The sequence below is a fragment of the Octopus sinensis genome, linkage group LG13, assembly GCF_006345805.1.
Source record: "Octopus sinensis linkage group LG13, ASM634580v1, whole genome shotgun sequence".
NCBI lineage: Eukaryota > Metazoa > Mollusca > Cephalopoda > Octopoda > Octopodidae > Octopus > Octopus sinensis.
This window is the reverse complement of record NC_043009.1, coordinates 14,236,222-14,258,201: the sequence shown is the minus strand read 5'-3', so window position 1 is coordinate 14,258,201 and position 21,980 is coordinate 14,236,222. Positions and strand designations below refer to the sequence as shown.

General features: G+C 34.7%; 1 protein-coding gene across 1 annotated transcript in view; it reads left to right on the top strand.

Annotated features, from left to right (window-relative positions):
• Positions 1 to 21,980, top strand: part of LOC115218530 (glutamate receptor ionotropic, kainate 2-like) — a 250,709-nt gene that overhangs the window by 163,027 nt on the left and 65,702 nt on the right. The window contains exon 5 of the mRNA XM_029788402.2: positions 5,807 to 5,860. Coding sequence (XP_029644262.1) covers positions 5,807 to 5,860 — 54 coding nt within the window. The remainder of the gene's footprint in view (positions 1 to 5,806; positions 5,861 to 21,980) is intronic.

Here is a 21,980-nt window from a genome sequence, read left to right as displayed (position 1 = left end):
GAGTTTGATGACATTATCTACATATCTGGATAGAATGCTCATGAGTAATAGATGTTAAGTACTCTGCATTCAAGTTTGTCCAAATATACGATAGCTACACTTTGATAAACATTCATCTAACGAATAAACATGAAAGCTGTTTGTATGTAGAGTTACCTAAATGTAGATTTATTAGTTTTCTAAGGACGTGATACCGAAACTGTAGAGTTCGAAAGAAATTGATATCCGTCACTGGACTGATACTAGGAATAGCAAGAGTTGAAGCTGGAATTGACATCTAAGCTAAATGCATAGTTATTATCTTTAAGTGTTGTCATAAGTCATTGAACTTGCTAGTTATGGCGATGGGACTATTTTTGCGTCCACTGTGCATATGGAGTATAATTTTAAAAGCCGTAAAATAACGACAAAATTATATACAAATACGCGTCTTTCTATGTTAAATAATATAAGTCTGAGTTTTATAATAGATCTAGCTTTGAGAAACTTAAGGAAATTATGATCATTCGACGTAAGCACTGTTCACAAGATGCATTTCTTTCCATTAGAAACATCTGGAAAGATATTGTAATCAGGGTATAAAATTCAATGTTAATTGGCTGATTAAAGAAGCTAATCTAAACAATTAACTCTCTCTCATTTTCATTGGTAGACATGATCTACGCCATGCTAATTGGCTAAAACAAACAATCTAAGTATCTTGATATCCTGCTTCTATACAAATCATGCTTATTTAAAATCGAAATATAAAATACGTGGTCTGATCAATAAGTATCCGGGCTGTTGCCGCTGTAAAGAAGACTCTTTTATACGTAGATTGTCAGTATTCCCCTCCGAGGCTAGTATGGAAGCGTTTGTCTCCTTGATCGTGTTGCCACATCTGGTCAACTGTTTGCAAGAAGAAGATGCTCCTTAATTTGTGCGTGGAGTGGTCGTAATGTGCTACCGATATATTCGCTTGTGCATTTGGAACATCGTAATTGGTATACTACGCACGTACGTAGGCATATGTTAGTGTTACGAATTGGGCTGTTCATAAGTGTACAGGGCTGTTCTACTGCGCGAGACCATCTCGTTGATAGGCGTTACGTAGGGACGGTCCTGAATGGGCCAATAGAATGACGAGTTATTTCCTGCGGATAGCCTTGTAGATGGCGGAGGTAGTCTTTCTCATTGGAGTGAAAGATCTTCAAGAAGCAGGTTTTAGATAGGTCCCTCTGGCGACGTTTATGTGGTTTGTGTTCTCGTAAGGTGTTTAACGGACTCTGGGTATCCATTTGCCTCAAGTACCTTTAGGAACTGAGTAACATGTGCGTCAAGGCGGGTGTATCATTGCATCTTTTATTTATCCGGACGTAGTTCATCTTGGTCTTGATAGGGAGAGCTGATTAATAATGGACGAGAAGGTCTCGGCAAGCTGATTTTCTCTAGAACACTTGTCAATCTTTACCTCGCCGGTGTTGCTTAACCGAAAGTCAAGCCAGATGAAGGAACCATCACTGTCTGGGTGTTCAAGCGTAAAGCTAATATGTTGGTCCATCTTTTCTGAAATTCTCTAGTATAACGGAGTCTTCCTCTTCGGATGGGGTGAGCATGAGAATATCGTCCTCATGCCTGACATATGAGTCGCAGGTACTAAGTGCCCTACGTTCCAACCGGTCTAAGCAATAGCGAACAGGCTTGAGAGGTTGGACCCCACAGGCAGGCCTGGACACTGTTTTTACATGTTGCCCAAGAAATCGAAGTGTGGTGACTATAACTGATGGTAGCTTACTCACCGTAAGATATTTTTAATATACTGATCAGTCTCTTGGGTGGGGTCGGTTGGAAGTGTTGGCGATTTTTGGTCAGGATTGTTAAAATGGACTGTTACTGGAGAGGGAGTTTGCAGTCCAAACATTGGTTGGTGGGGTTGGTGGAGCATGGTATGAGGTTGGTAGACGAGAGGGTTTTGTAGAAAAGAATGACCAGTGCCCTCAGTAGTGGAGCCATTCGAAGCATCGTGGCTGGAGGCCCATTTGAGTCTGTATTTGAGACCCATTTGAACCCTGTGGAAGTTGGCCTCGATGTCAAGCTTCAACTTGTCATTGAGTTTCTGTGTTAGGATTTATGTGGACCCCCAGGTGGAGGAGCTCTAGCTCATCTTGGTTTAGGGATTATGTGATGTCCGTGATTAAGGGCCTACACCAATAGCGGGTAAAAACTGGAGAGTGACTGCTGCTGCTGTTAATATAACACCCTCACATCATCCGATGGATGGTGAATTGCTTGCAACAACAGTTGGAAGTTTCTTCACACCGGCGCTTGGCTAGTCGGTTGCACCGATATTTTGGGAGTGACTGCTTCTGCTGAAATAATGCTGAGGGACTTGAATGGGTTAATGGAACTTTCCTAGACTGTTTTTCTTCTGAGGTTGGCCCATTGCGATGAAATATATAGGTCTTGTTAAACTTAACGCATAATCAAAAGCTATCATATTTTCCCTTATACAAATGTGTGGGTGTGGGTGTGTGTGTTTGTGCAGCAGAATTATTAGTGAGAGATTATCAAACAACGCAAAATATTTTATGAGCTTTCTGTTACCACACAAGTCTGACAATATTGTTTAGATAAGTAAATAACTCCGAAAGCCTCAAATTAGCTGCATTCATGCTCTAAACGGAATGAGGAATGTGGTTTGGAAATGCTTTAGTTCGACATGGACCATTTTCGTCACCTGACAACTGTCCAAAATGATTTTCATAATATTTCCCGAAGGATATTTCAATCTGAAAGTAGAAGTTGCCTTTCTGTTCCGGAAAGTTTATACAATCATGGAATGCAAATGTTATATTGCATGGGAAACTGGATAATAATAGTTGTAACATTTGATTTGGTTTTATGTCCCTCCTGTGACATTATTATTGAAGAAATGTGGACTATTAATCTGTCCAAATGATAAGTTTTGGATGGGAACAATGCATATAGAGTACATTTTCCATCGATTCAACCCTTTAGGGGACACTGAATGCATACGTACATACATCATACATTTGAATATGTGTACACACACACACCAACACACACACACACACACAGACACATATATATATATATATATATATATGAATGTATGTATGTATACATATGACTATAAACACATGCGCTCACACGCACATATGTATATATATATACATATATATATGTGTGTGTGTGTATGTATGTATGTATGTATGTATGTATGTATCTATGTATATATATGTAATTAAAAAACGGAGTAAAAAGACAAGTAAAAAGCAACAACTTGAAGACGTAGTACATGCAAAGTATTAAGGAGACGCTCAGATAAGGAAAGAAAGAGTGGTTGTTTTACGTTTCGAGCAAAGCTCTTCTTCGGGAACAGAAGAAATAGGAAAGTCCAAAAGAAAACAAAGAAAGAGGGGGAAAATCGCCATCAGTGCACGTGTAGTTACATTTAATATACGTATATTTATGAGTATGTATATGTGTGTATATGTATGTATGTATGTATGTATGTATGTATGTATGTATGTATGTATGTATGTATGTATTATGTAGCGCTCCCACACTCTTACCTTCTCCCCTCATATCTTCTTTTTATGCTTCTCCTTCTTTTATCTCCTCCCTGTTAACATTTTTCACTTTACGTTTTACTGTTCCAAACTTTCTGTTCTCATCTCCCTCTTTTTCCATCTTTTTCTCTTCCGTTCTCTTTCTCTTCCACTTTGTCCAGTGTCTATAGAATTCGCTTTATGTTTTACACTCTCAAGCCCACCATACTGTTTTGTTCCGTTTTCTCTCTCTCTCCCATCTTATTCTCACAGCCACGCCTTGTTGTCTCCCTCTCTCACGCAATACATTTCATCATTCCCAGATATTGCACCATCTTCATGTTTTGCATTTTTGTTTCATTCTAGAAAAGCATCAAAAGAAAAATAAATGAGAAAAACATTTTAGAGTTCTCTTGTGGATGTTATGATGTTTTCACTTTAATATTTTCTTGCTTTCACTGAAATTTTGCCTTATAGTTTTGGCTTATTTTTTATTTCTTTTAAATATATCTTTTCAGCATGCATGCATGTATGTACGTGTGAGTGCATTTCTGTGTGTGCATATGTGTACAAGAGGTATGTATGAGGGTGGGTTTGGGTATGTGTGTGCGTGTGCATTTATTTGCTCGTTTCCTTTATACAGCTTCGATTTTCTCGAAACATCTACCCTGAAACAATCTCTATGCTATTTACAGAACTTTCCATTAAACTTTTTAAAATTTAGGATAACAGTCCACGCATTGTTGTATTTGTAATATTTTTCATATTTCTTTTAGTTTTGGCTTTCTTTGCCTTTCATAGCATAGCGCTGCTAACTTGTTTTATTTTTTTCTCTTCGTTTGTTTGTGTGCTGTGTGCTTGTGTGTGTGTGTGTGTGTGTGTGTGTTTGCATGCACAGGCATATACAGGCATAGCGGTTATACATACATCCATCCATACATACATGTTTTCGTATGTTTATATTTTTGTATTCCATTCTCATTTCTCTCTCAAAGTTATATTGGTAAAATATTTCTAGGAATAAAAATGTAATATCAGATATTAGCTACATGGATGAGCTCTTGTTTTTGAATATTCTATAGACCGGATTCACTTTTTATTTATACTTTGGGCTTTTTTTCTACACATTAATTTAACTCGTTGCCTGATTCTTTATATACATATATATATACTATAAACGCATTCATATACCTATGTAACATATTTAGTTTTTATTTCTTTACAAATTACATATGTTCAAATGTTGTGTAGAATATACACATATACATGTATTTTCCCATATAATTTGTGTTTGTGTATGCCAGGAGTATGATGTGGATTTGTATCTATCAAGACATTCTTTCTCTCTCTTTCTTTCTCTTTCACTCCATATATACATGTGTATGTGTATGTAAGTGTAAGCGCGCATGCATTATATACACAATTATATATATTATATAATACATACAAGCATATCTGTATATATACATACATATATATATATATTTAAATAATATATATGTACAAATATATGTATATATATATATATATATATATATATATATTTTCTCTCCAAGAATTTGAACTACAGTTTTTGCCTCTATATATATATATATATATATATATATATACAATATATGCACATATAAATAGATTTTGTGTACATAAGTGGAAATGCACGTGTACGTGTATGTTTGTGCTTATGCGTAACATTCGACCATTATAATCGTGTGCTTATGCATACACATAAAAGTATGACTGAATATTTGATAATAGATTCCAAAAGACTTTCTTTCACATTTAGAACAAAAATGGCGACAATGAGAAGGAAAACGTCAACAACTATAGACATAATCTGAATAATTTTGTAGATGTTTACTTTTTGTACCCATATTTTGGTGATTTGATTATTTGATTATAAGCTGGGGTTTTTTTTGTTATTGTTTTATTTGCTTATTTTTACATTATCGTAATTTAACTGCCGTTTATTCCTTTTCTTTTACGTATTTTTCTCTTTATTGATCTTAGTTGAAATATATTTGATGATTTTTATCATGATCATTACTATCATCATTGTTGTTACTACTACTACTACTACTACTACTACTACTACTACTACTACTACTACTACTACTACTACTACTACTCCTACTACTACTACTACTACCACCACTACCAATACTACTACTACTACTACTACTACTACTACTACTACTATTATTGCTACTTTTATTATTTTCTCAATATTATTTGTTTCTGTTTTTCTTTATTTTCAGGCTCGAAATTTGGCAATGCTGTCTAATCCATATGAATGGATATTTCATGATCCAGTAAGTAGATACATTACGTAAACTTAAAATATGGCTTGGTGAGAATATATATATTTTATTTATATATATATATATACACTCTTTTGGAGAATGGTGAATGTGGAAGTAGATAAAGCTATGAATAATATCGAATAAATATTGGGTTAAAATTGGAATACAGAAAGTCGAAAATGCACGTTGGGCAGCAATATATACAAATTTGTATGTATGTGTGAGCGAGTGTGTTTGTACATGGGTGGGTGTGTGTGTATAAAGACACTGGAAATTAGGCCTAACTCTAACGTTTTAGGCGTCTCTTACTTAGACCATATTACAAATGAGATGACCAACCAAGCTATTTGCCATCACAGTGGCCCTCGTGTAAAGCTCCCCACACTTAAAAAGAAAGCTTAGTTGGTACGTCTTTCTAACAAGACGCAATCACACATAAAGCATGCATCTACCAATATATATGCGCTAGAGCACGGGTACACTTGTCTGTTAACATTTTGATGTGCGTATATAGTGATACAATTTCAAATTTTCCACCGATGTTACTTCAAGTTCACTATCACTAACCATATAGCAAACCGGTTTGCTTTGTATTACATTGTCAAAGAAAAGTTTTATTATAAAAATCATTTACGATTCTGTCTGAATGCAATCATTTTTAGGTGGTAGAATCGAATTCCTCGTTCCTAGGCAGTACAATGAAAATTCAAGGATTATTGTAAAAACTAGACAAAAGTAGATCGCAAATAACGAAAAGAAATATCAAAATTTAACAACAAAATCTGTGAAGAATGCAAATATTAAAAATAGCAGAGGACGGTCAAGTAAAGAAAGAAAAAAAAAGAAAAGTTTGGTGAAATTAATCTGGTAAATTTGATATGGCTGAGTGCGTCATAAAATATTTCACCTCCCTAACAATTCTGATTCTGACAAAGTATTAAAAAACTAAAGGTCATTACCTTGAGGATTTTTAGAACTAAGCATTTTCTCTGCAATACAAAGACAATGTCTTTTCCGTCCATGTTTGTAAGGCTTTGATGACTCAATAATCTTCCATTTAATATATTTATTGGATGCCGTTTCACTTAATTGCCAGATTATGCCTATTATACTTTATTTCTTTTGGTCTAACTGTATACATGTAGTTCTGGAACATAACCTTTTCTGTATGTCCTTTTCGATCCTTTATGCGTCACATTGGTTTATAAATTATTGTTTCTGTGCTATAATGCATAATTCATATAAGTCTGTTCCTGTTTCTCATGAGCACATGCCTTCTGTTTTCGAAAGTGAGTGTCTACCATATTGTCAGCTTCAGGTTAGTGGTACATGGTAGCTTAACTTAAGATCATGTCTGTGAAATATATATCAATAGTTACAGCGAAAATAATAATAATAATAATAAAATAATAATAATATAATAATAATAATAATAATAATAATAATAACAACAACAACAATAATAATAATAATGATAATAATAATAATAATAATAATAATAATAATAATAATAATAATAATAATAATAATAATAATAATAGAAAAACCCCTTCATGGTAAATACTGCACTAAACTAAACGCAAAAAAAAATAGACAAAGAAAAATCCCAGCAATGTTTGAGAAGCTCAGGACTCAAAGCAGAAACAGAGGGATTTTTAATTGCAGCACAAGACCAAAGCCTCCCCACCAGAAATTACCAAAAACATGTAATGAAAAGAAATATTACAAGTAACTGCAGAATATGTGGAGATGGACAAGAAACAATAAATCATATTATCTCTAGCTGCCCAGTCCTGGCTAAGAAGGAATATATTCACAGACATGACAGAGTTGGAACCTACATACATTGGAAGCTATGCCAACATTATGGAATAACAACAGAAAAAAGATGGTATAGGCACACACCAGAAAAGGTCACAGAAAACGAGAAAGCAACCATACTCTGGGATATGCCGATACACACAGATAGAGAAATTAAGGCCAACAGACCAGATATAGTTGTCAGAGATCATGAAGAAAAAAAATGCTTTCTAATTGATGTATCAATACCGGCAGATGACAACGTGTCTCTAAAAGAAATGGAGAAACTCTCAAAATACAAAGACCTGGAGATAGAGGTAACTAGAATGTGGAACCTGAAAACAGAAACAATTCCTATCATAGTAGGCATGATAAAAAGATATTCAGACAAATACATAACAAAAACACCAGGACTTACAAACACATATAACATACAGAAAATTGCACTACTAGGCACTGCACACATCCTACGCAGAACACTTTCCATACAATAACCATCAGAGCATCACAACAAATCACAGCACATACCCAAGGCACACAGAGCTGCGCTCGGTAGTGAAGTGAAAGCACGCTATAAAAATAAAACTACTGAATAATAATAATAATAATAATAATAATAATAATAATAATAATAATAATAATAATAATAATAATAATAATAATGCTTTCTAATTGATGTATCAATACCAGCAGAATACAACGTGGCTCTTAAAAAAAGGGAGAACCTTTCAAAATACAAAGACCTGGAAATAGAGGTAACTCGAATGTGGAATCTAAAAACAGAAACAATTTCTATCATAGTAAGTGCATTAGGCATGATAAAAATACATAACAAAAACACATAACAATACATAACAAAAACACCAGGACTTACAAACACATATAACATACAGAAAATTGTACTACTAGGCACTGCACACATCCTACGCAGAACACTTTCAATACATTAACCATCTGAGCATCACAACAAAACACAGCACACACCCAAGGCACACAGAGCTGCGCTCGGTAGTGAAGTGGAAGCACGATATTAAAATAAAACTACTAAATAATAATAATAATAATAATAATGATAATGATAATAATAATAATGATAATAATAATAATAATAATAATAATAATAATAATAATAATAATAATAATAATAATATGCCGATACACACAGATAGAGAAATTAAGGCCAACAGACCAGATATAGTTGTCAGAGATCATGAAGAAAAAAAATGCTTTCTAATTGATGTATCAATACCGGCAGATGACAACGTGTCTCTAAAAGAAATGGAGAAACTCTCAAAATACAAAGACCTGGAAATAGAGGTAACTAGAATGTGGAACCTGAAAACAGAAACAATTCCTATCATAGTAGGTGCATTAGGCATGATAAAAAAATATTCAGACAAATACATAACAAAAACACCAGGACTTACAAACACATATAACATACAGAAAATTGCACTACTAGGCACTGCACACATCCTACGCAGAACACTTTCCATACAATAACCATCAGAGCATCACAACAAATCACAGCACATACCCAAGGCACACAGAGCTGCGCTCGGTAGTGAAGTGAAAGCACGCTATAAAAATAAAACTACTGAATAATAATAATAATAATAATAATAATAATAATAATAATAATAATAATAATAATAATAATAATAATAATAATAATAATAATAATAATAATAATAATAATAATAATAATAATAATAATAATAATACTCTGATGCAGTATCAGGTACTGGCTTTTATAGCTTTTGATCTAAACTGATTAGAAGTGTTATCATGTACATGTTTTGTCTTGGTATAAAATGTTGGTCAACAGCAAATATTCTGCTATACCACAGAAATGTTTGTCAGTTGTTTGACCATAACCAGCTGAGTATGTCCATTGGTGACTGATAACATGTACAGCTCTGTAGTGAGCAGAAGTAGTGGGGAGCATCATAACCATGTGTTGAGAGAAATTCTTTGGGGTTTGAATAGTTCACCTCTGGAAAAATGGATGTTTCGTTCAACATCCTTAAACGAACTTTATTCAGAGATCTTTTGAGTGGGATAGGCTACTAACCACGAAGAAACTTCTAGCTGGGCCCCACCTGCAAGGTCATGTGCTGTTTATCTTGATATGAGATCACCATGTCGCGCACATATGGTTGTGACGCATGTACCAGGTGCAACCATATCAGACGGTAAGTTGTGATGGTTGTACTGGGCTTCGTATACGTTTACCCAGTGTCACTTTGATGGCATGCACTGCTCTCTCACTGAATAACAATAATGATGATTATGATGATGATGATGTTGATGATGATGATGATGATGATAAGCGTTATTACGGACTGCTAGATTACTTAGGACGCTTCTTGGCATCTAAGGTTACTTGTAACCCGATGTTAGGATGTTTTTTTCTCTTCCAACAGTTTAATTTGTTGTGCGTATGTGATATAACAATTATAGAGCCCGAATTTTGGAGGTGGGCACTAGCTCATTACATTGATCCTAGTGTTCAGATGGTACTTATCTCATCGATCCCGAAAGGATCCCGAAAGATAAAGACGTACGAAATGCTTCTATGCACTTTGTCTGCCATTCTAACAATTCTGTCTGCTAATGTCTTCAAATTTTTGCACACAGCCTGAACATTTTTAGGTGGGGATTAGTTTATTGTTTCAACCCCAATACTTGGATTGTACGTTGCTTTAACGATCCCGAAAACACGAAATATAAAATTGATCTCAGCGGCAGTTGAACCCCAAAGTGCGCGCGCATGTGTTTGTGTGTGTGTGTGTAATATACATAGACGCATCCACCACTTCAAAGCAGTATTCAAGGAGTGTTTATCGATATTGTAGCGGCACTTCACATTTAGTTTTTCGAATCTCACGTTCCCGGTCATCAGACTGGATACGAAGTTGAACGGAAAAACATGAAATGATCGCTTAGGATAAAAAATGTAAATATCAAAATTAAGGGAGAGCAAGATTTCTGAAAATATGTTAACTTAAAAAATCGAAATTACTTGTTGGAACACAGTTGCAATACAACGCGTGTATATGTATATTAATATGTATGTGTCTTGTATCTGCATGTGTGTGTGTGTGTGTAGCTATACATGTGTATGGTATGAGTGAGTCTTTTTGTGTAAATATCTATAGATATTTTATGTGTTTCTATAACTTAACTACATGTCAGACGATATTTCTAGACTACATCTAAAACAATTTTAGTGTCATAACCCCCTTGAGTTGTACGCATCTCTGTAATCACGCTCTAGTTGTATCGCTTTCAGCTTCGGTACTGTTAGAATTAATACTAATCAATATTAATAATAATCAATATGAACAAACACTCTAGTTGCAAATGTACTCTCCAGATATATAATGTTTTTTTTGTATGCCTTGAGACAGACGAAGATAGATAGATATACAAATAGACGAATACATTTTTAGGAGTAAATGCATATAGATACGAAGGCACATACATATAAATATATACTGTTCATACACTATATACACACGTGTCTGTGTGTGTGCAGTACTATATCTATGCATTTCTTGTGTAGATACGTACAGTATATATATATATATTATATATATATATATATATATATATATATATATATATATTATATATATATATATATATATATGTATATATGTATATATATATATATATATATATATATACCTATATATATGTATGTATGTATATATATGTATATATATATATATATATATGCATAGATACATGCATTCATATATGTGTGTCTATATGTGCGTATGTGTGAATCTTCTGCGTTTCTGTATAAAAATCAATTTTCCCTCTGTGACGTAAACCTCACTGGTGTGAGAAAGTAACAAGATTTCATAAGTAATGAATATAAAAAAACTGAAATAACGTATAACTAAAAGTTAAAGGTCAGTGTAAAAGTAAATAAAATGAAAATAGATAGACATGAAATAGTTCTATCCATTTGTTTTATTTTCTTTAAGTCGACATCAACTCAGGTTTCCTAAACGCATGTTCGAAGAACTTTTCCAAAACTAATCCAGATGATATTTCAAAGGTTACTTAAGAGTAACAAGCTTCTGAAAGCATGGAAGTAGCGCATAATAATTCAGATGCATTAAAGAAGAAAGATATTATCAATTAAATTTCTACTCTTTAGGCTTCGCTTATTTCGAGCCAGGGTGGTAGGTTTCGCATGATTATTCGATCTGCTAAATATAACAGACATGTCTCTCTTAAATCACATTCTAATGTAATTCTAAGTACCCCTAAATACGGTGTTAAGTCTGGAATATTTTGGTTTACAAAGATAGAGTCGACCAGGAGCAAAACAACGGCAACATTATACAACTGCATTAACATCGAGAGAATTCGCAGACGTTTCTCCACCTCTTGTGGTTTCTCTTATTGTAAATTTCCACTGAATACCAAGACAGCATATTTCTTGTTCATTATTAGACGGATATGATTTCTATTCATTGTGGATACGTCTGACAAAGATGACTGCAACGTCACACATCAATTGAACAATATAAGGTAAAATACTGAGTGTCCCAGAAAAATTTATCTATGATTAAGAATTTCTTGAAAATTGTTGGATAAAGCAGTTATATTTTTGATTTTGCACATTAATTAAGTGATAAGCTTTAAGCGCCTATAGCTTTGTGTCACTATAATAATTTTGTCAGTTAAACGTGATAAAATTGTTGCATTAAACTCAGCAGGAAAATCTAACGAAGATGTTGCAAAACAACTCAATGATTATTGTAAGGCGGTGTATAATTGTCTGGAAACGTTACAGTTAATCTGGCATGACATCAAATAAGCAAATTCCAGGGCGTTAAAGAACTGTTCGCATCAAACTTGCGATTGATACTATGAGAAAAAGAGTTCACTGGAATCCGCGTCGATACATGCGAAAAAATAGGAAAAGTGCTTAATATTTCAAAATCTTCAGTGCACAGGATTGCTAAAGAAGATTTTAGGCTAAAGGCATACAAAAAGTAATCGAGCCGGAAAGTAATTTCAGCAGTTTCAAAGAAGAAACGGCTCGACATGGGAAAGTGATGTTAGCGGAGAGGAAGGGCCCCACAAAATCTTCATTTAGATTGACGAGAAGATCTTCACTTTGGAGGTTGTTACGAACAAACAGAACGACTGACTGTATGATAGCGATGCGTAAGATTTGCTGGAAAAGAACCGAACCCATTTTCGTCGTCAAAAAAGAGCTGGGGTTATGGTGTGGGATGCCGAAGCATCTTATGGATCAAGTCTTCTTTCATCTTTATTTACGAGGGTGTTAATGTGAATAGCACATTTTTCATCAAAATGTTGAGAGAGAACGTAGTACCTTGGTTAAATGAAACATTTAGAAACAGGTATATCTTCAATCAGGACGGTGGCCCAGCCCACACCTCGAATTTAACGCAAAAATGCTGCAAAGAGCATTTTTGCTGTTTTGCAGATAAGAACTTTTGGCGTCCCTCACGCCCAGAGAGACATCCAGCCTATGTAGTTTTCCGTTTGGTCTCTCTTAAAGACTGATATCTCAGCTGTCTCATACCCAAGTGTGGCGTATCTGAAAAAAGCCCTTCTTACTTATGTGGAGTAAAATTGACGAAAAAGTGGTGCGGGACTGTTACAGTTCGGTAACCACAAGTTTGCAGGCCATGAGCAGAGCAAGAGGAGGCTCTTTTGAAATCTGATCCGTGTGTTAGATAGGTAAAATATAGTTCTTATAATTTAAGTTTGACTGCCCTCTCTTGTATATATTATGAGTAATTGCAAAAATATGACAGGTAAATCTTTGTGTAGACACTATTTCAGCAGATATTTCCAGTACAAATAAAGAAAATCACAATACAGTGAACTCACGACTTAGTTCTGCCATTTAATTGTTTGTACTCTGTTTAAAATTTCTCATCAACAAAAGAGGTTGTTATCCACTTGTAACACTGATACCTCGCGATAAATGTACATTGCCTTCTTAGATATGACTGAAGAAAACATCCTTTGTTAGGTATACAATACCATATTGTCATCCATCAACATAACGGCATAATCACACGTCATTTGCAGGAGAGGTTAAGACCAGTTATTTGTTTTGTATGCTGATGGCTTGATTCTCAAAGCTGAATCTGCCAAGGAAATCATTTCAGATATATGGAATCAAAACCTAGAATCAAGGGGTCTTAAAGTAAACCTAACAAATACAAAAATGTTTTAGTTACTCGGAAACAAGAGACAAGATTATACGGCCATTTGTGAAATGTTCAAACTTACATAGATGAGAAGTAGGCAGGAAGCTATATTCAATACCCAATGTAAGTTATAGAAACAAATGAGATGCTAAGAGATTACAGGGGCTAAAAAAGTACTTTGCATGTAGCTGATTGCTTGAAAGAAGGTGTCCTGAAAGTGCAGTAGCGAGAGTAAGAAGAGGGCCGTAAAAGTTCAGGGAGCAATTATATCTGCTGGTAACAAAAATAGTTTCTTTTAAAGTGTAAGGGAGATTGGACATTGCTTGTGTTCGTATTGAGACTGGGCATTGATTGTAGTGGATGAGCAAAAACCAAAGAGAAAAGAAGCAAGCTTCCTCTGATGAATGTGTGATTTAAATGAGCATCAGAAAAGTGATATAGAAGAAAGAAACCTCAGAGTGAACTTGACAAAACCAAAGGTCTCAGTATGTAGGAGACAAGATAGGGTCCTTGCTTCCATTGGGAAAATAACTGAAAATAAGATGTGCAGAAAAGGAGTACGTAAGAACTCTATAGGGCGTATCTAATGTTAACTATGGTGTACAAGTGGTGTACTAGTGTCACTTGTAGGCTGACAGGGAATAAGGCTATGTATGTGACAGATGTGTAAGAACAGTGAGGAATCAGAGCCCTCGTAAATAAATCAAATGCCCAGAAGGCTCTTTATAAGTATTAAATAACGTAAGTTACCTGTACAGCCAAATTAACAGTGAACAGAAGGTGCTAAAAAGTATAGTATATGGACTAAAAATTAGGAGAAAACCTCAAGGAGATATTACCTCTCCTGACAACTAATGGAGTCTTTCTTCAAGTGAAAGCTACATCATATGATACATTTGTACAAAGTGCAAAGTACAGTTCTGCATAGTAGCAAAGAACGAGCAGTGAGTGTGTAAGATGCGCTGTTCCTCGAAAGAAATGAGATTAGCATGCTTCACTATGTCTGGAATGTTAGTGTACATCAATTAAAGAGCACAAATGACCTGAGAGGATCAGATGTACTGAGTTGGAGAGTGAGGTGGTATGCTGATATGGTCATGTGACGTTGATAATGGTGGAGGATTGCAGCCTCTGCCATCATCACAGATATAACAACACACAGCAACAACGAACCGGCTGCAGTTGACTGCTATTACAAGGATGATTGCCTCTAAATTGTCCCATCTAATCAGCATCCTTGTCACTCACAGGACACGCACTTCCTACGTATTTCTAAATATATCAGCAAACTGCTTGTGATTGAACGTGAGAGGATTTGTAAATGTTTGTGTAATAAACAATAATGACAAATGCTTTGATTGTACTTCGTAATATCTATTTATATACCGCTAATTCCATTTCAAATTTTTGCACACTGAGTACAATGCGTTACACCCGCATACACACATATACACACTCGTTACTATTGTTACACAAAGTTTAATTTACCAATCCCGCCAAGTGTATAACTTTGCTCCAACCAATAGATCAAGATATGACACCTGAAAGGAATCCTTTCTCTTGCTCTTTCTAATAATGGGCAAAGCGCTACTAAAAGTCCTCAATATCGCTACAGATGTTGATTGCTGATGTCTGTTCTTTCATAGTGATTTACAGAACATAGCAAAACACTATGTACCGAAGACTAATGTGTCTGTCTTCCAAATCAGAAAAATCTTCAGCTCTGAAGAGCTATGAAACATCTGCAAAGCTAATTACACGCCTCAATAGTGTAGTGTATTTACATTTGAGACTATATTGTTTGTTGACAGAGAAATATCCTAGACCTCATCTAAAATATGACCATTTGAGTGGGTGATAAAAACTGCCTTAGTAGCATAACGACTCTTAGTCGACGAACTTGTTGCTTTATCTCTCTGTTTATTCCATAGCTAATATAAAACTTTCTGCTCACCCAAACCACCTACTTAACTACCTACTCCACCTATACTAACCAATATTTTCTCGTTCTGGCATTCTCGGTTTTTCTTCTTACTGATTCGTGCAATAATTCTTTCTTTGATCGTCAACCCTTCAATATTTTTTCATCTTAAAAATATATCGTATAAAACTCACTCGTCTCAGAAGGCATGCCAACATTATGAATAAAGCTTATTATTAAGCCTGTACTATGAAAGATTATAAGCCAGAAATGTTAAGAAGGAAGACATGTGACAAGTACTCGATGGCATTTATCAGCAGGATGACAAATCTTAATACTGAATGGTATATCAATTTTATTTGATTCAGAAAATTAATGCATAGAGTCATGAAAAATTCCATTCTCCGAAATAAGATAATTACAGAACCAGAATAACGTCATGAAACGTAATGTACCTATTCAGTTGCACGTTCAAAAGTTGAGAACAGCCGTCTTTCCTTTGACACAATAGATATTGCCATTCATTAGAATCTTGGTGCATTTATAGTGAACATTTCTTCCGAACGTCTTCGATATTCTTACATCTGTATTTCCCTTTTAAAATTATCATTATACCATTATTTATCCGATAAACATATTCGAGTGAATAGCAACTAAAAATGACTGTTTTATAGCTATATTCGCTAGGTACCCTAGCTAACATAAAAAAGTAAGGACATAAAAAAGTAAGGTATGCTGTGTCTTCTCTCTACCTTTCAACACATATCTACAGTGTCCTCTATACCTCATTAGGCAGCTTGTTCTTCCTTCCCAAAACATCAGTTCACTGGTTGTTGTTGTTGTTGTTGTTGTTGTTGAGCAACAAGACGGGTAAGGGTGATTAGGTGATGGTCTAAGGCTTAGGGGCGGGAGGCCTCAGACCTTGGAAAAAAAAACTTTGGTCGTCTTGTTGTAGTCGAGGGCTCTTCGTCGACACCCGACACCACTGGAAGATGGCCCTTGAAGTCGCTGGAAATGGAGATCTCCAGGTCCAAATTCTTGAACGGCTCAGTTCACTGGAATTTTCTTCCTGCCAATGTTTTTCTTTTTTTTTTTGTCTTTCAGCTGTTGACTAGAAGAACCAGTCTCTAAGGGCACGTATTTCCCTCCACCACCATCAGATCATGCAAATAAGTTTCACTAGAGTTACACCCAATAACAGAATTATAATATGATTTGTCGTACGGGTCTGAAATCAGTTCTTTCCTGCAGGTTTACAAACTACAACGTAATTGTTTGGTTCAAGGTCTTTGAGTCCGCTTAACACTTTACCTCTAGAAACAAAGTGAAGCAGAACAACCATTCTATATCTTATAAATCGCAGCACCAGCAACATCAGCCAAATTATCCATTGAGAGACTGTCATATGGGATCATAGCGCTAGTATTGTGTATCAGTGTGTGAGCACTGAGGCATCTGTCTGCGAAGGTGTGCGTGCCTGTGTGTGTGATTGCGTGTGTGTGTGTGTTTGTGAGTGTGTGTGTGTGTGTTCCTGTAAAATTGTGTGCTTTCAAAAATTTACATAATAAATACATAGCAAATGCAAGCGGTCTCTATAGATTTATGACTTCTCTTATGCAATTTTTCACTTAATGATAAACTTAGATATGTTTTGACCAAGGATTGGTCCAGGCCATGTCTAACTTAATAGCACTGATATGATTATCTAAATCCTGTTCAAGTCAAGTTTTGTTTATGGTCCATTCAAGTAGTGAGTTCTTGTTGGGTGAGTTTTATCCAATTATGGGTGACTTATCTGGTATTCTTTGAAGGAATCTATCCAGACTCCGTTTAAAGTTGATGGGATCTTTTTCCTCTTTGATCTCTTTCGGGACAATGTTAAATAGGGCAGGGCCTGTTGAGGAAAATAAATTATGTTGCAGTGTACATATATGCTGTGATCCTGAATCGGGCAGGGGACGTATGGCCCGTGGTCCCAGTCTTGGGTGAATCTTGAAGCTAATGGTCAAAAGTTTGGGCAAAGTTGGCAGTATATTCTCCACATCATACAAATGATGTACCGCTCACAGCGGCGCTGGAGAGGGTAGAGTTGAAATTACCTCCCCTTTTTTAGATTTGTCAACAATCTCCTCTAGTTTATATATATATATAATATATATATATAATATATATATATATATTTAGTAGATTTTTATTATTTCGATATTTTAAAATCCCGTAGGTCTCCATAGAAATGAGTTGACAGCCTACTCTATTATTTCTATAAGGTTTTGCCCTCCTAACTATTTCCCATTTTAGGTTGTATTCTATATCATTAGTTTTAAGTTCCCAAATTTTGCTAGATAGTGTAGTGCAACCTGCCTTATGTTCCAACCGGAAAGAGGAAAGATGATTGCTAATCCTCTGTTTAAAATTAATAGAACAACCAATATAAAAGAAGTTACTGTTAGAAGTTATTATAGTACATTTATAGATTACATTTTGGACCGAACAACGACCAGATGCCGGACAATTTGATCTAGTGCACTACACTATCTAGCAAAATTTGGGAACTTAAAACTACTAATATAGAATACAACCTAAAATGGGAAATAGTTAGGAGGGCAAAACCTTATAGAAATAATAGAGTAGGCTGTCAACTCTGTTCTATGGAGACCTACGAGATTTTAAAGTATTGAAATAATAAAAATCTACTAAATAATCGTCTAGAGTTAGGTATGTCTTGCATTCATTCAACAATTAGAACTTTCAAATATTTTAAATAGAAATTTTAAGGTTTTCCTACTATTTCTAACTGTATTTTTTAATATAATAATAATATGAGATATACTATACCAACCTTTAATTGACTTTTATAGTCAGCTAAATTAGCCTTACTTTAATCATGAAATTGCACATTTTCTATTCTAATTTTAACATTTAATACTATTCCCCTAGTTATAAAATTCGATATCTACTATAAATTTGAATAGGTGCTGTTCCCCTACCCTTTGCTAAAGAATTTAATTGACCTCTGGACATTGAGCTAGATTTTTTCTCACCATATAAAAATAAAAATAAAAATAAATAACCTTCTATTCTAATGATAACCTTGATTTCCTTAATGTATCTTTCTCTGCTGCTAACTTAAGCTCCTTTTACAGCTTTCCTTATATCTCCCTTCTCTAAATTCCTACTAAAAATTCTAATGGCTTTCATTTGAAAGTAAGGTCAGGTCAGCTTCACAGTCTCTTAAGAATTTAGTGTTCCTCCCACACTGACCTAAATCTTCTGTCACCACAGAAATAGATTGACCCTTTGTTCTAGTGTCAATCTGTTTTGTCTTTTTACATCTCCTAAATTGTTTCCCCTTCTTTCCTTCAACTAACTTGATTCCTTAACCTGACCTTACTACCATTCTTATAACTAAGGAACTTTTTCTTACAACAGTTAGTTGTGAACTTAATTTTGGTCTGTTTGGCATCCTACTTCAAGTTCTTGAAATTCATATCTACAGCTTTATCGGTATATTTACCTTCTCTAGGATGTTACTAATTGATTTGAGAACTTTATATTATTGGAAAACCTATATGAAATTAGTTGAAGATTACTTGACATATTATATCTGCTGTAATATTTACAGCTTTAATAAAATGTTATAGTATGAAACAATTGTACTAAATTACCGGCTCCATTTTTGTTGCTTATTTTTGATTATAATCACCCCGCATATTTTTATGAGTAATACCATAAAAAATTGTGGTGCATCTAAATTAAGTACCATATTCATTTGAATCTAAATTGTTTGCTGAACTTATATATATATACATATACATATGTGTGTGTGTGTGTGTGTGTGTTCATTTGGGATCTAAAAGTCGAATAATTAATTTCTATCTTCATTAACTGTCTAAATTCAAGTAATTGTTTCATTTTAATTATTTCCTATAGTTTACTTTCTGTAATAACGCAAATTCAGTTGGCCAAAGCTGCTCCATAACTTTATTTTTAAGTTACAGGACAATGTCTTGATTAAAGCAACTTCAAACATTTTCTGGTGATGTCTTATAACTAACAGGTCACCTGCTATTAAAGGTCAGGTTTTACTTTAAGCATAAAAATTCAATTAGCAATAAAATTAGCTTTTATCTCCTTTCTTTCCTATAATAAAAAAGTAAATATAGGCGTAGGTATGGTTGTGTGGTTAGAAGCTTGCTTCTCAACCACATAGTTTCGGTTTCACTCCCACTGCGTGCACCTTGAGCAAGTGACTTCCATTATAGACCCGGGACGACCAAAGTCTTGTAAATGTATTTGTGAGACGGAAACTGAAAGAAGCGCGTCTTATATATGGATGTGTGTGTGTGTGTGTGTCCTCCACGACCGCTTTACAGCCGGTGCTTGTGTATTTACGTCCCCGTAACTTAGGACACAGATAGAATAAGTACCAGGTTTAAAAACAAAATAGTACTGGGTCCGATACATTCGACTAAAAATGCTTCAAAGCGGTGCCCCAGCATGGCCGCAGTCTAAGTGCTGAAAGAAATAAAAGATAAAAGATAAAAGAAATTAACATTATGTGTGTTATTACTAGCCCCTAGGTTTCGAGTTCTTATCCACTGCAGACGCATCGTTGCATATCTTAATAAAAAACGGGTCTAAAACAAACGGGAGCGTTCGTACCTAAACTCGCGCACACTCACATACATACACACACACATATCCCTATAAATATTTCAATGGGGACAAAAACAGTTAATGAGCCCAAAAATAAATTAAAATTTCAATCTCAATGAAGGGATATATTAAAAGTTTTGATATCATCTCACGATAACTTATTAATAATTGAATATTGATTTTGTCCTTTGGTCGGGGTGGTAAACCCGGAATCAATCTACTTGTTATCTGTCGAACGTGAATGTATCAAGATCTAAACAGCTGTCTTCTTATCTTTCAGTCCTTTAAAATTCGCTACCACTTGTATATATTATCTCCCTGGAAGAAACCAATTAATTGAAATTAATGAGTACAGTAATTATTCAAAGATCAGATTAAATTGTTTCTTGTTCTTAATCTGCCAACAAAATTATAAAGGCTGACAGTGAAATTACATAGGCTGACAGCATTGTATCTCTGCTAAAGACCACTACAAATATCTCCCATCGATAAATTATACTTTATATAGGCACAAGGCCTAAAATTGTCGTGGGGTGGAGCGCCAGTCGATTACATTGACCCCAGTGCTCAGCTGTTACTTCTTTGATCAACCGTGGACGATCGGTAAAGTCGACCTCCGCGGCATTTGAACGCATAACGTAAAGCCGAAAGTAATTCCGCTAAGCACTTAGTCCGACGCTTTAACGATTTTTGCAACAAGCTGCACCCGTCTAACGTTTATACATTTGTGTGAAATGGAGTGAATATTTTAACACAAATATTAGAATCAATCTACGGTTTATGATCATTATGAAACTTTGCAAAGTTGTTTGCAAACAGACTTACCCGGACAGAAGACATATTTTATTGAGCTTAGAAGAAAACTGTGCTGAACAATTCACTATTTTCTTGTGAGACATTTCAATTATTTTAGCCAGGCATAACAATTCAAATATTTATTGTTAAACAAGATCAATTTATACGTCAGAAAAATCCCTGTGTTACTTTAATAAATGTTCTTCATACCAGTTTTCATTCCTTCGTTAAATTTTCGGTTCCCATACGTCTATGAAAATGATTAAGTTATTTATATTACATCTTTTTTTCATCCTCATTTGTGAAAATTAGATTTCTATTGCTTTAATTAAATATGACATGTTTATAAACAAACACTGTAAATGATAGTTTGCTAACATGCCGGGATATTATATTGACTTTAATTCAAGACTAAATTGTCTCGGTCAATACAGCACAGAACAGTAACATTGCCAGGCAATGGTCAATCGTTTGTGAAGGAGAGCGGCCAAAAACGAAAAGTTCCGCAAAGTTTTCAAAGTAAAAATTCTAAGAAAATTATGAGAGAAATTTTAAAAGCAATTTCTTGCAAATTTTCCATTCAAAGGAATAGAAATACTTAATAACAGATTCTTTCCCATCGTTTAAAGTTTTATTATGGCTTATTAATTGATTGTTTATTGTTGTTATTGCTGTTGTTTTCGTAATGGGTTGCCCTGATTGATGGTAGTGTAGTTGTTGCTGTGATTGGTACTCTTACCGA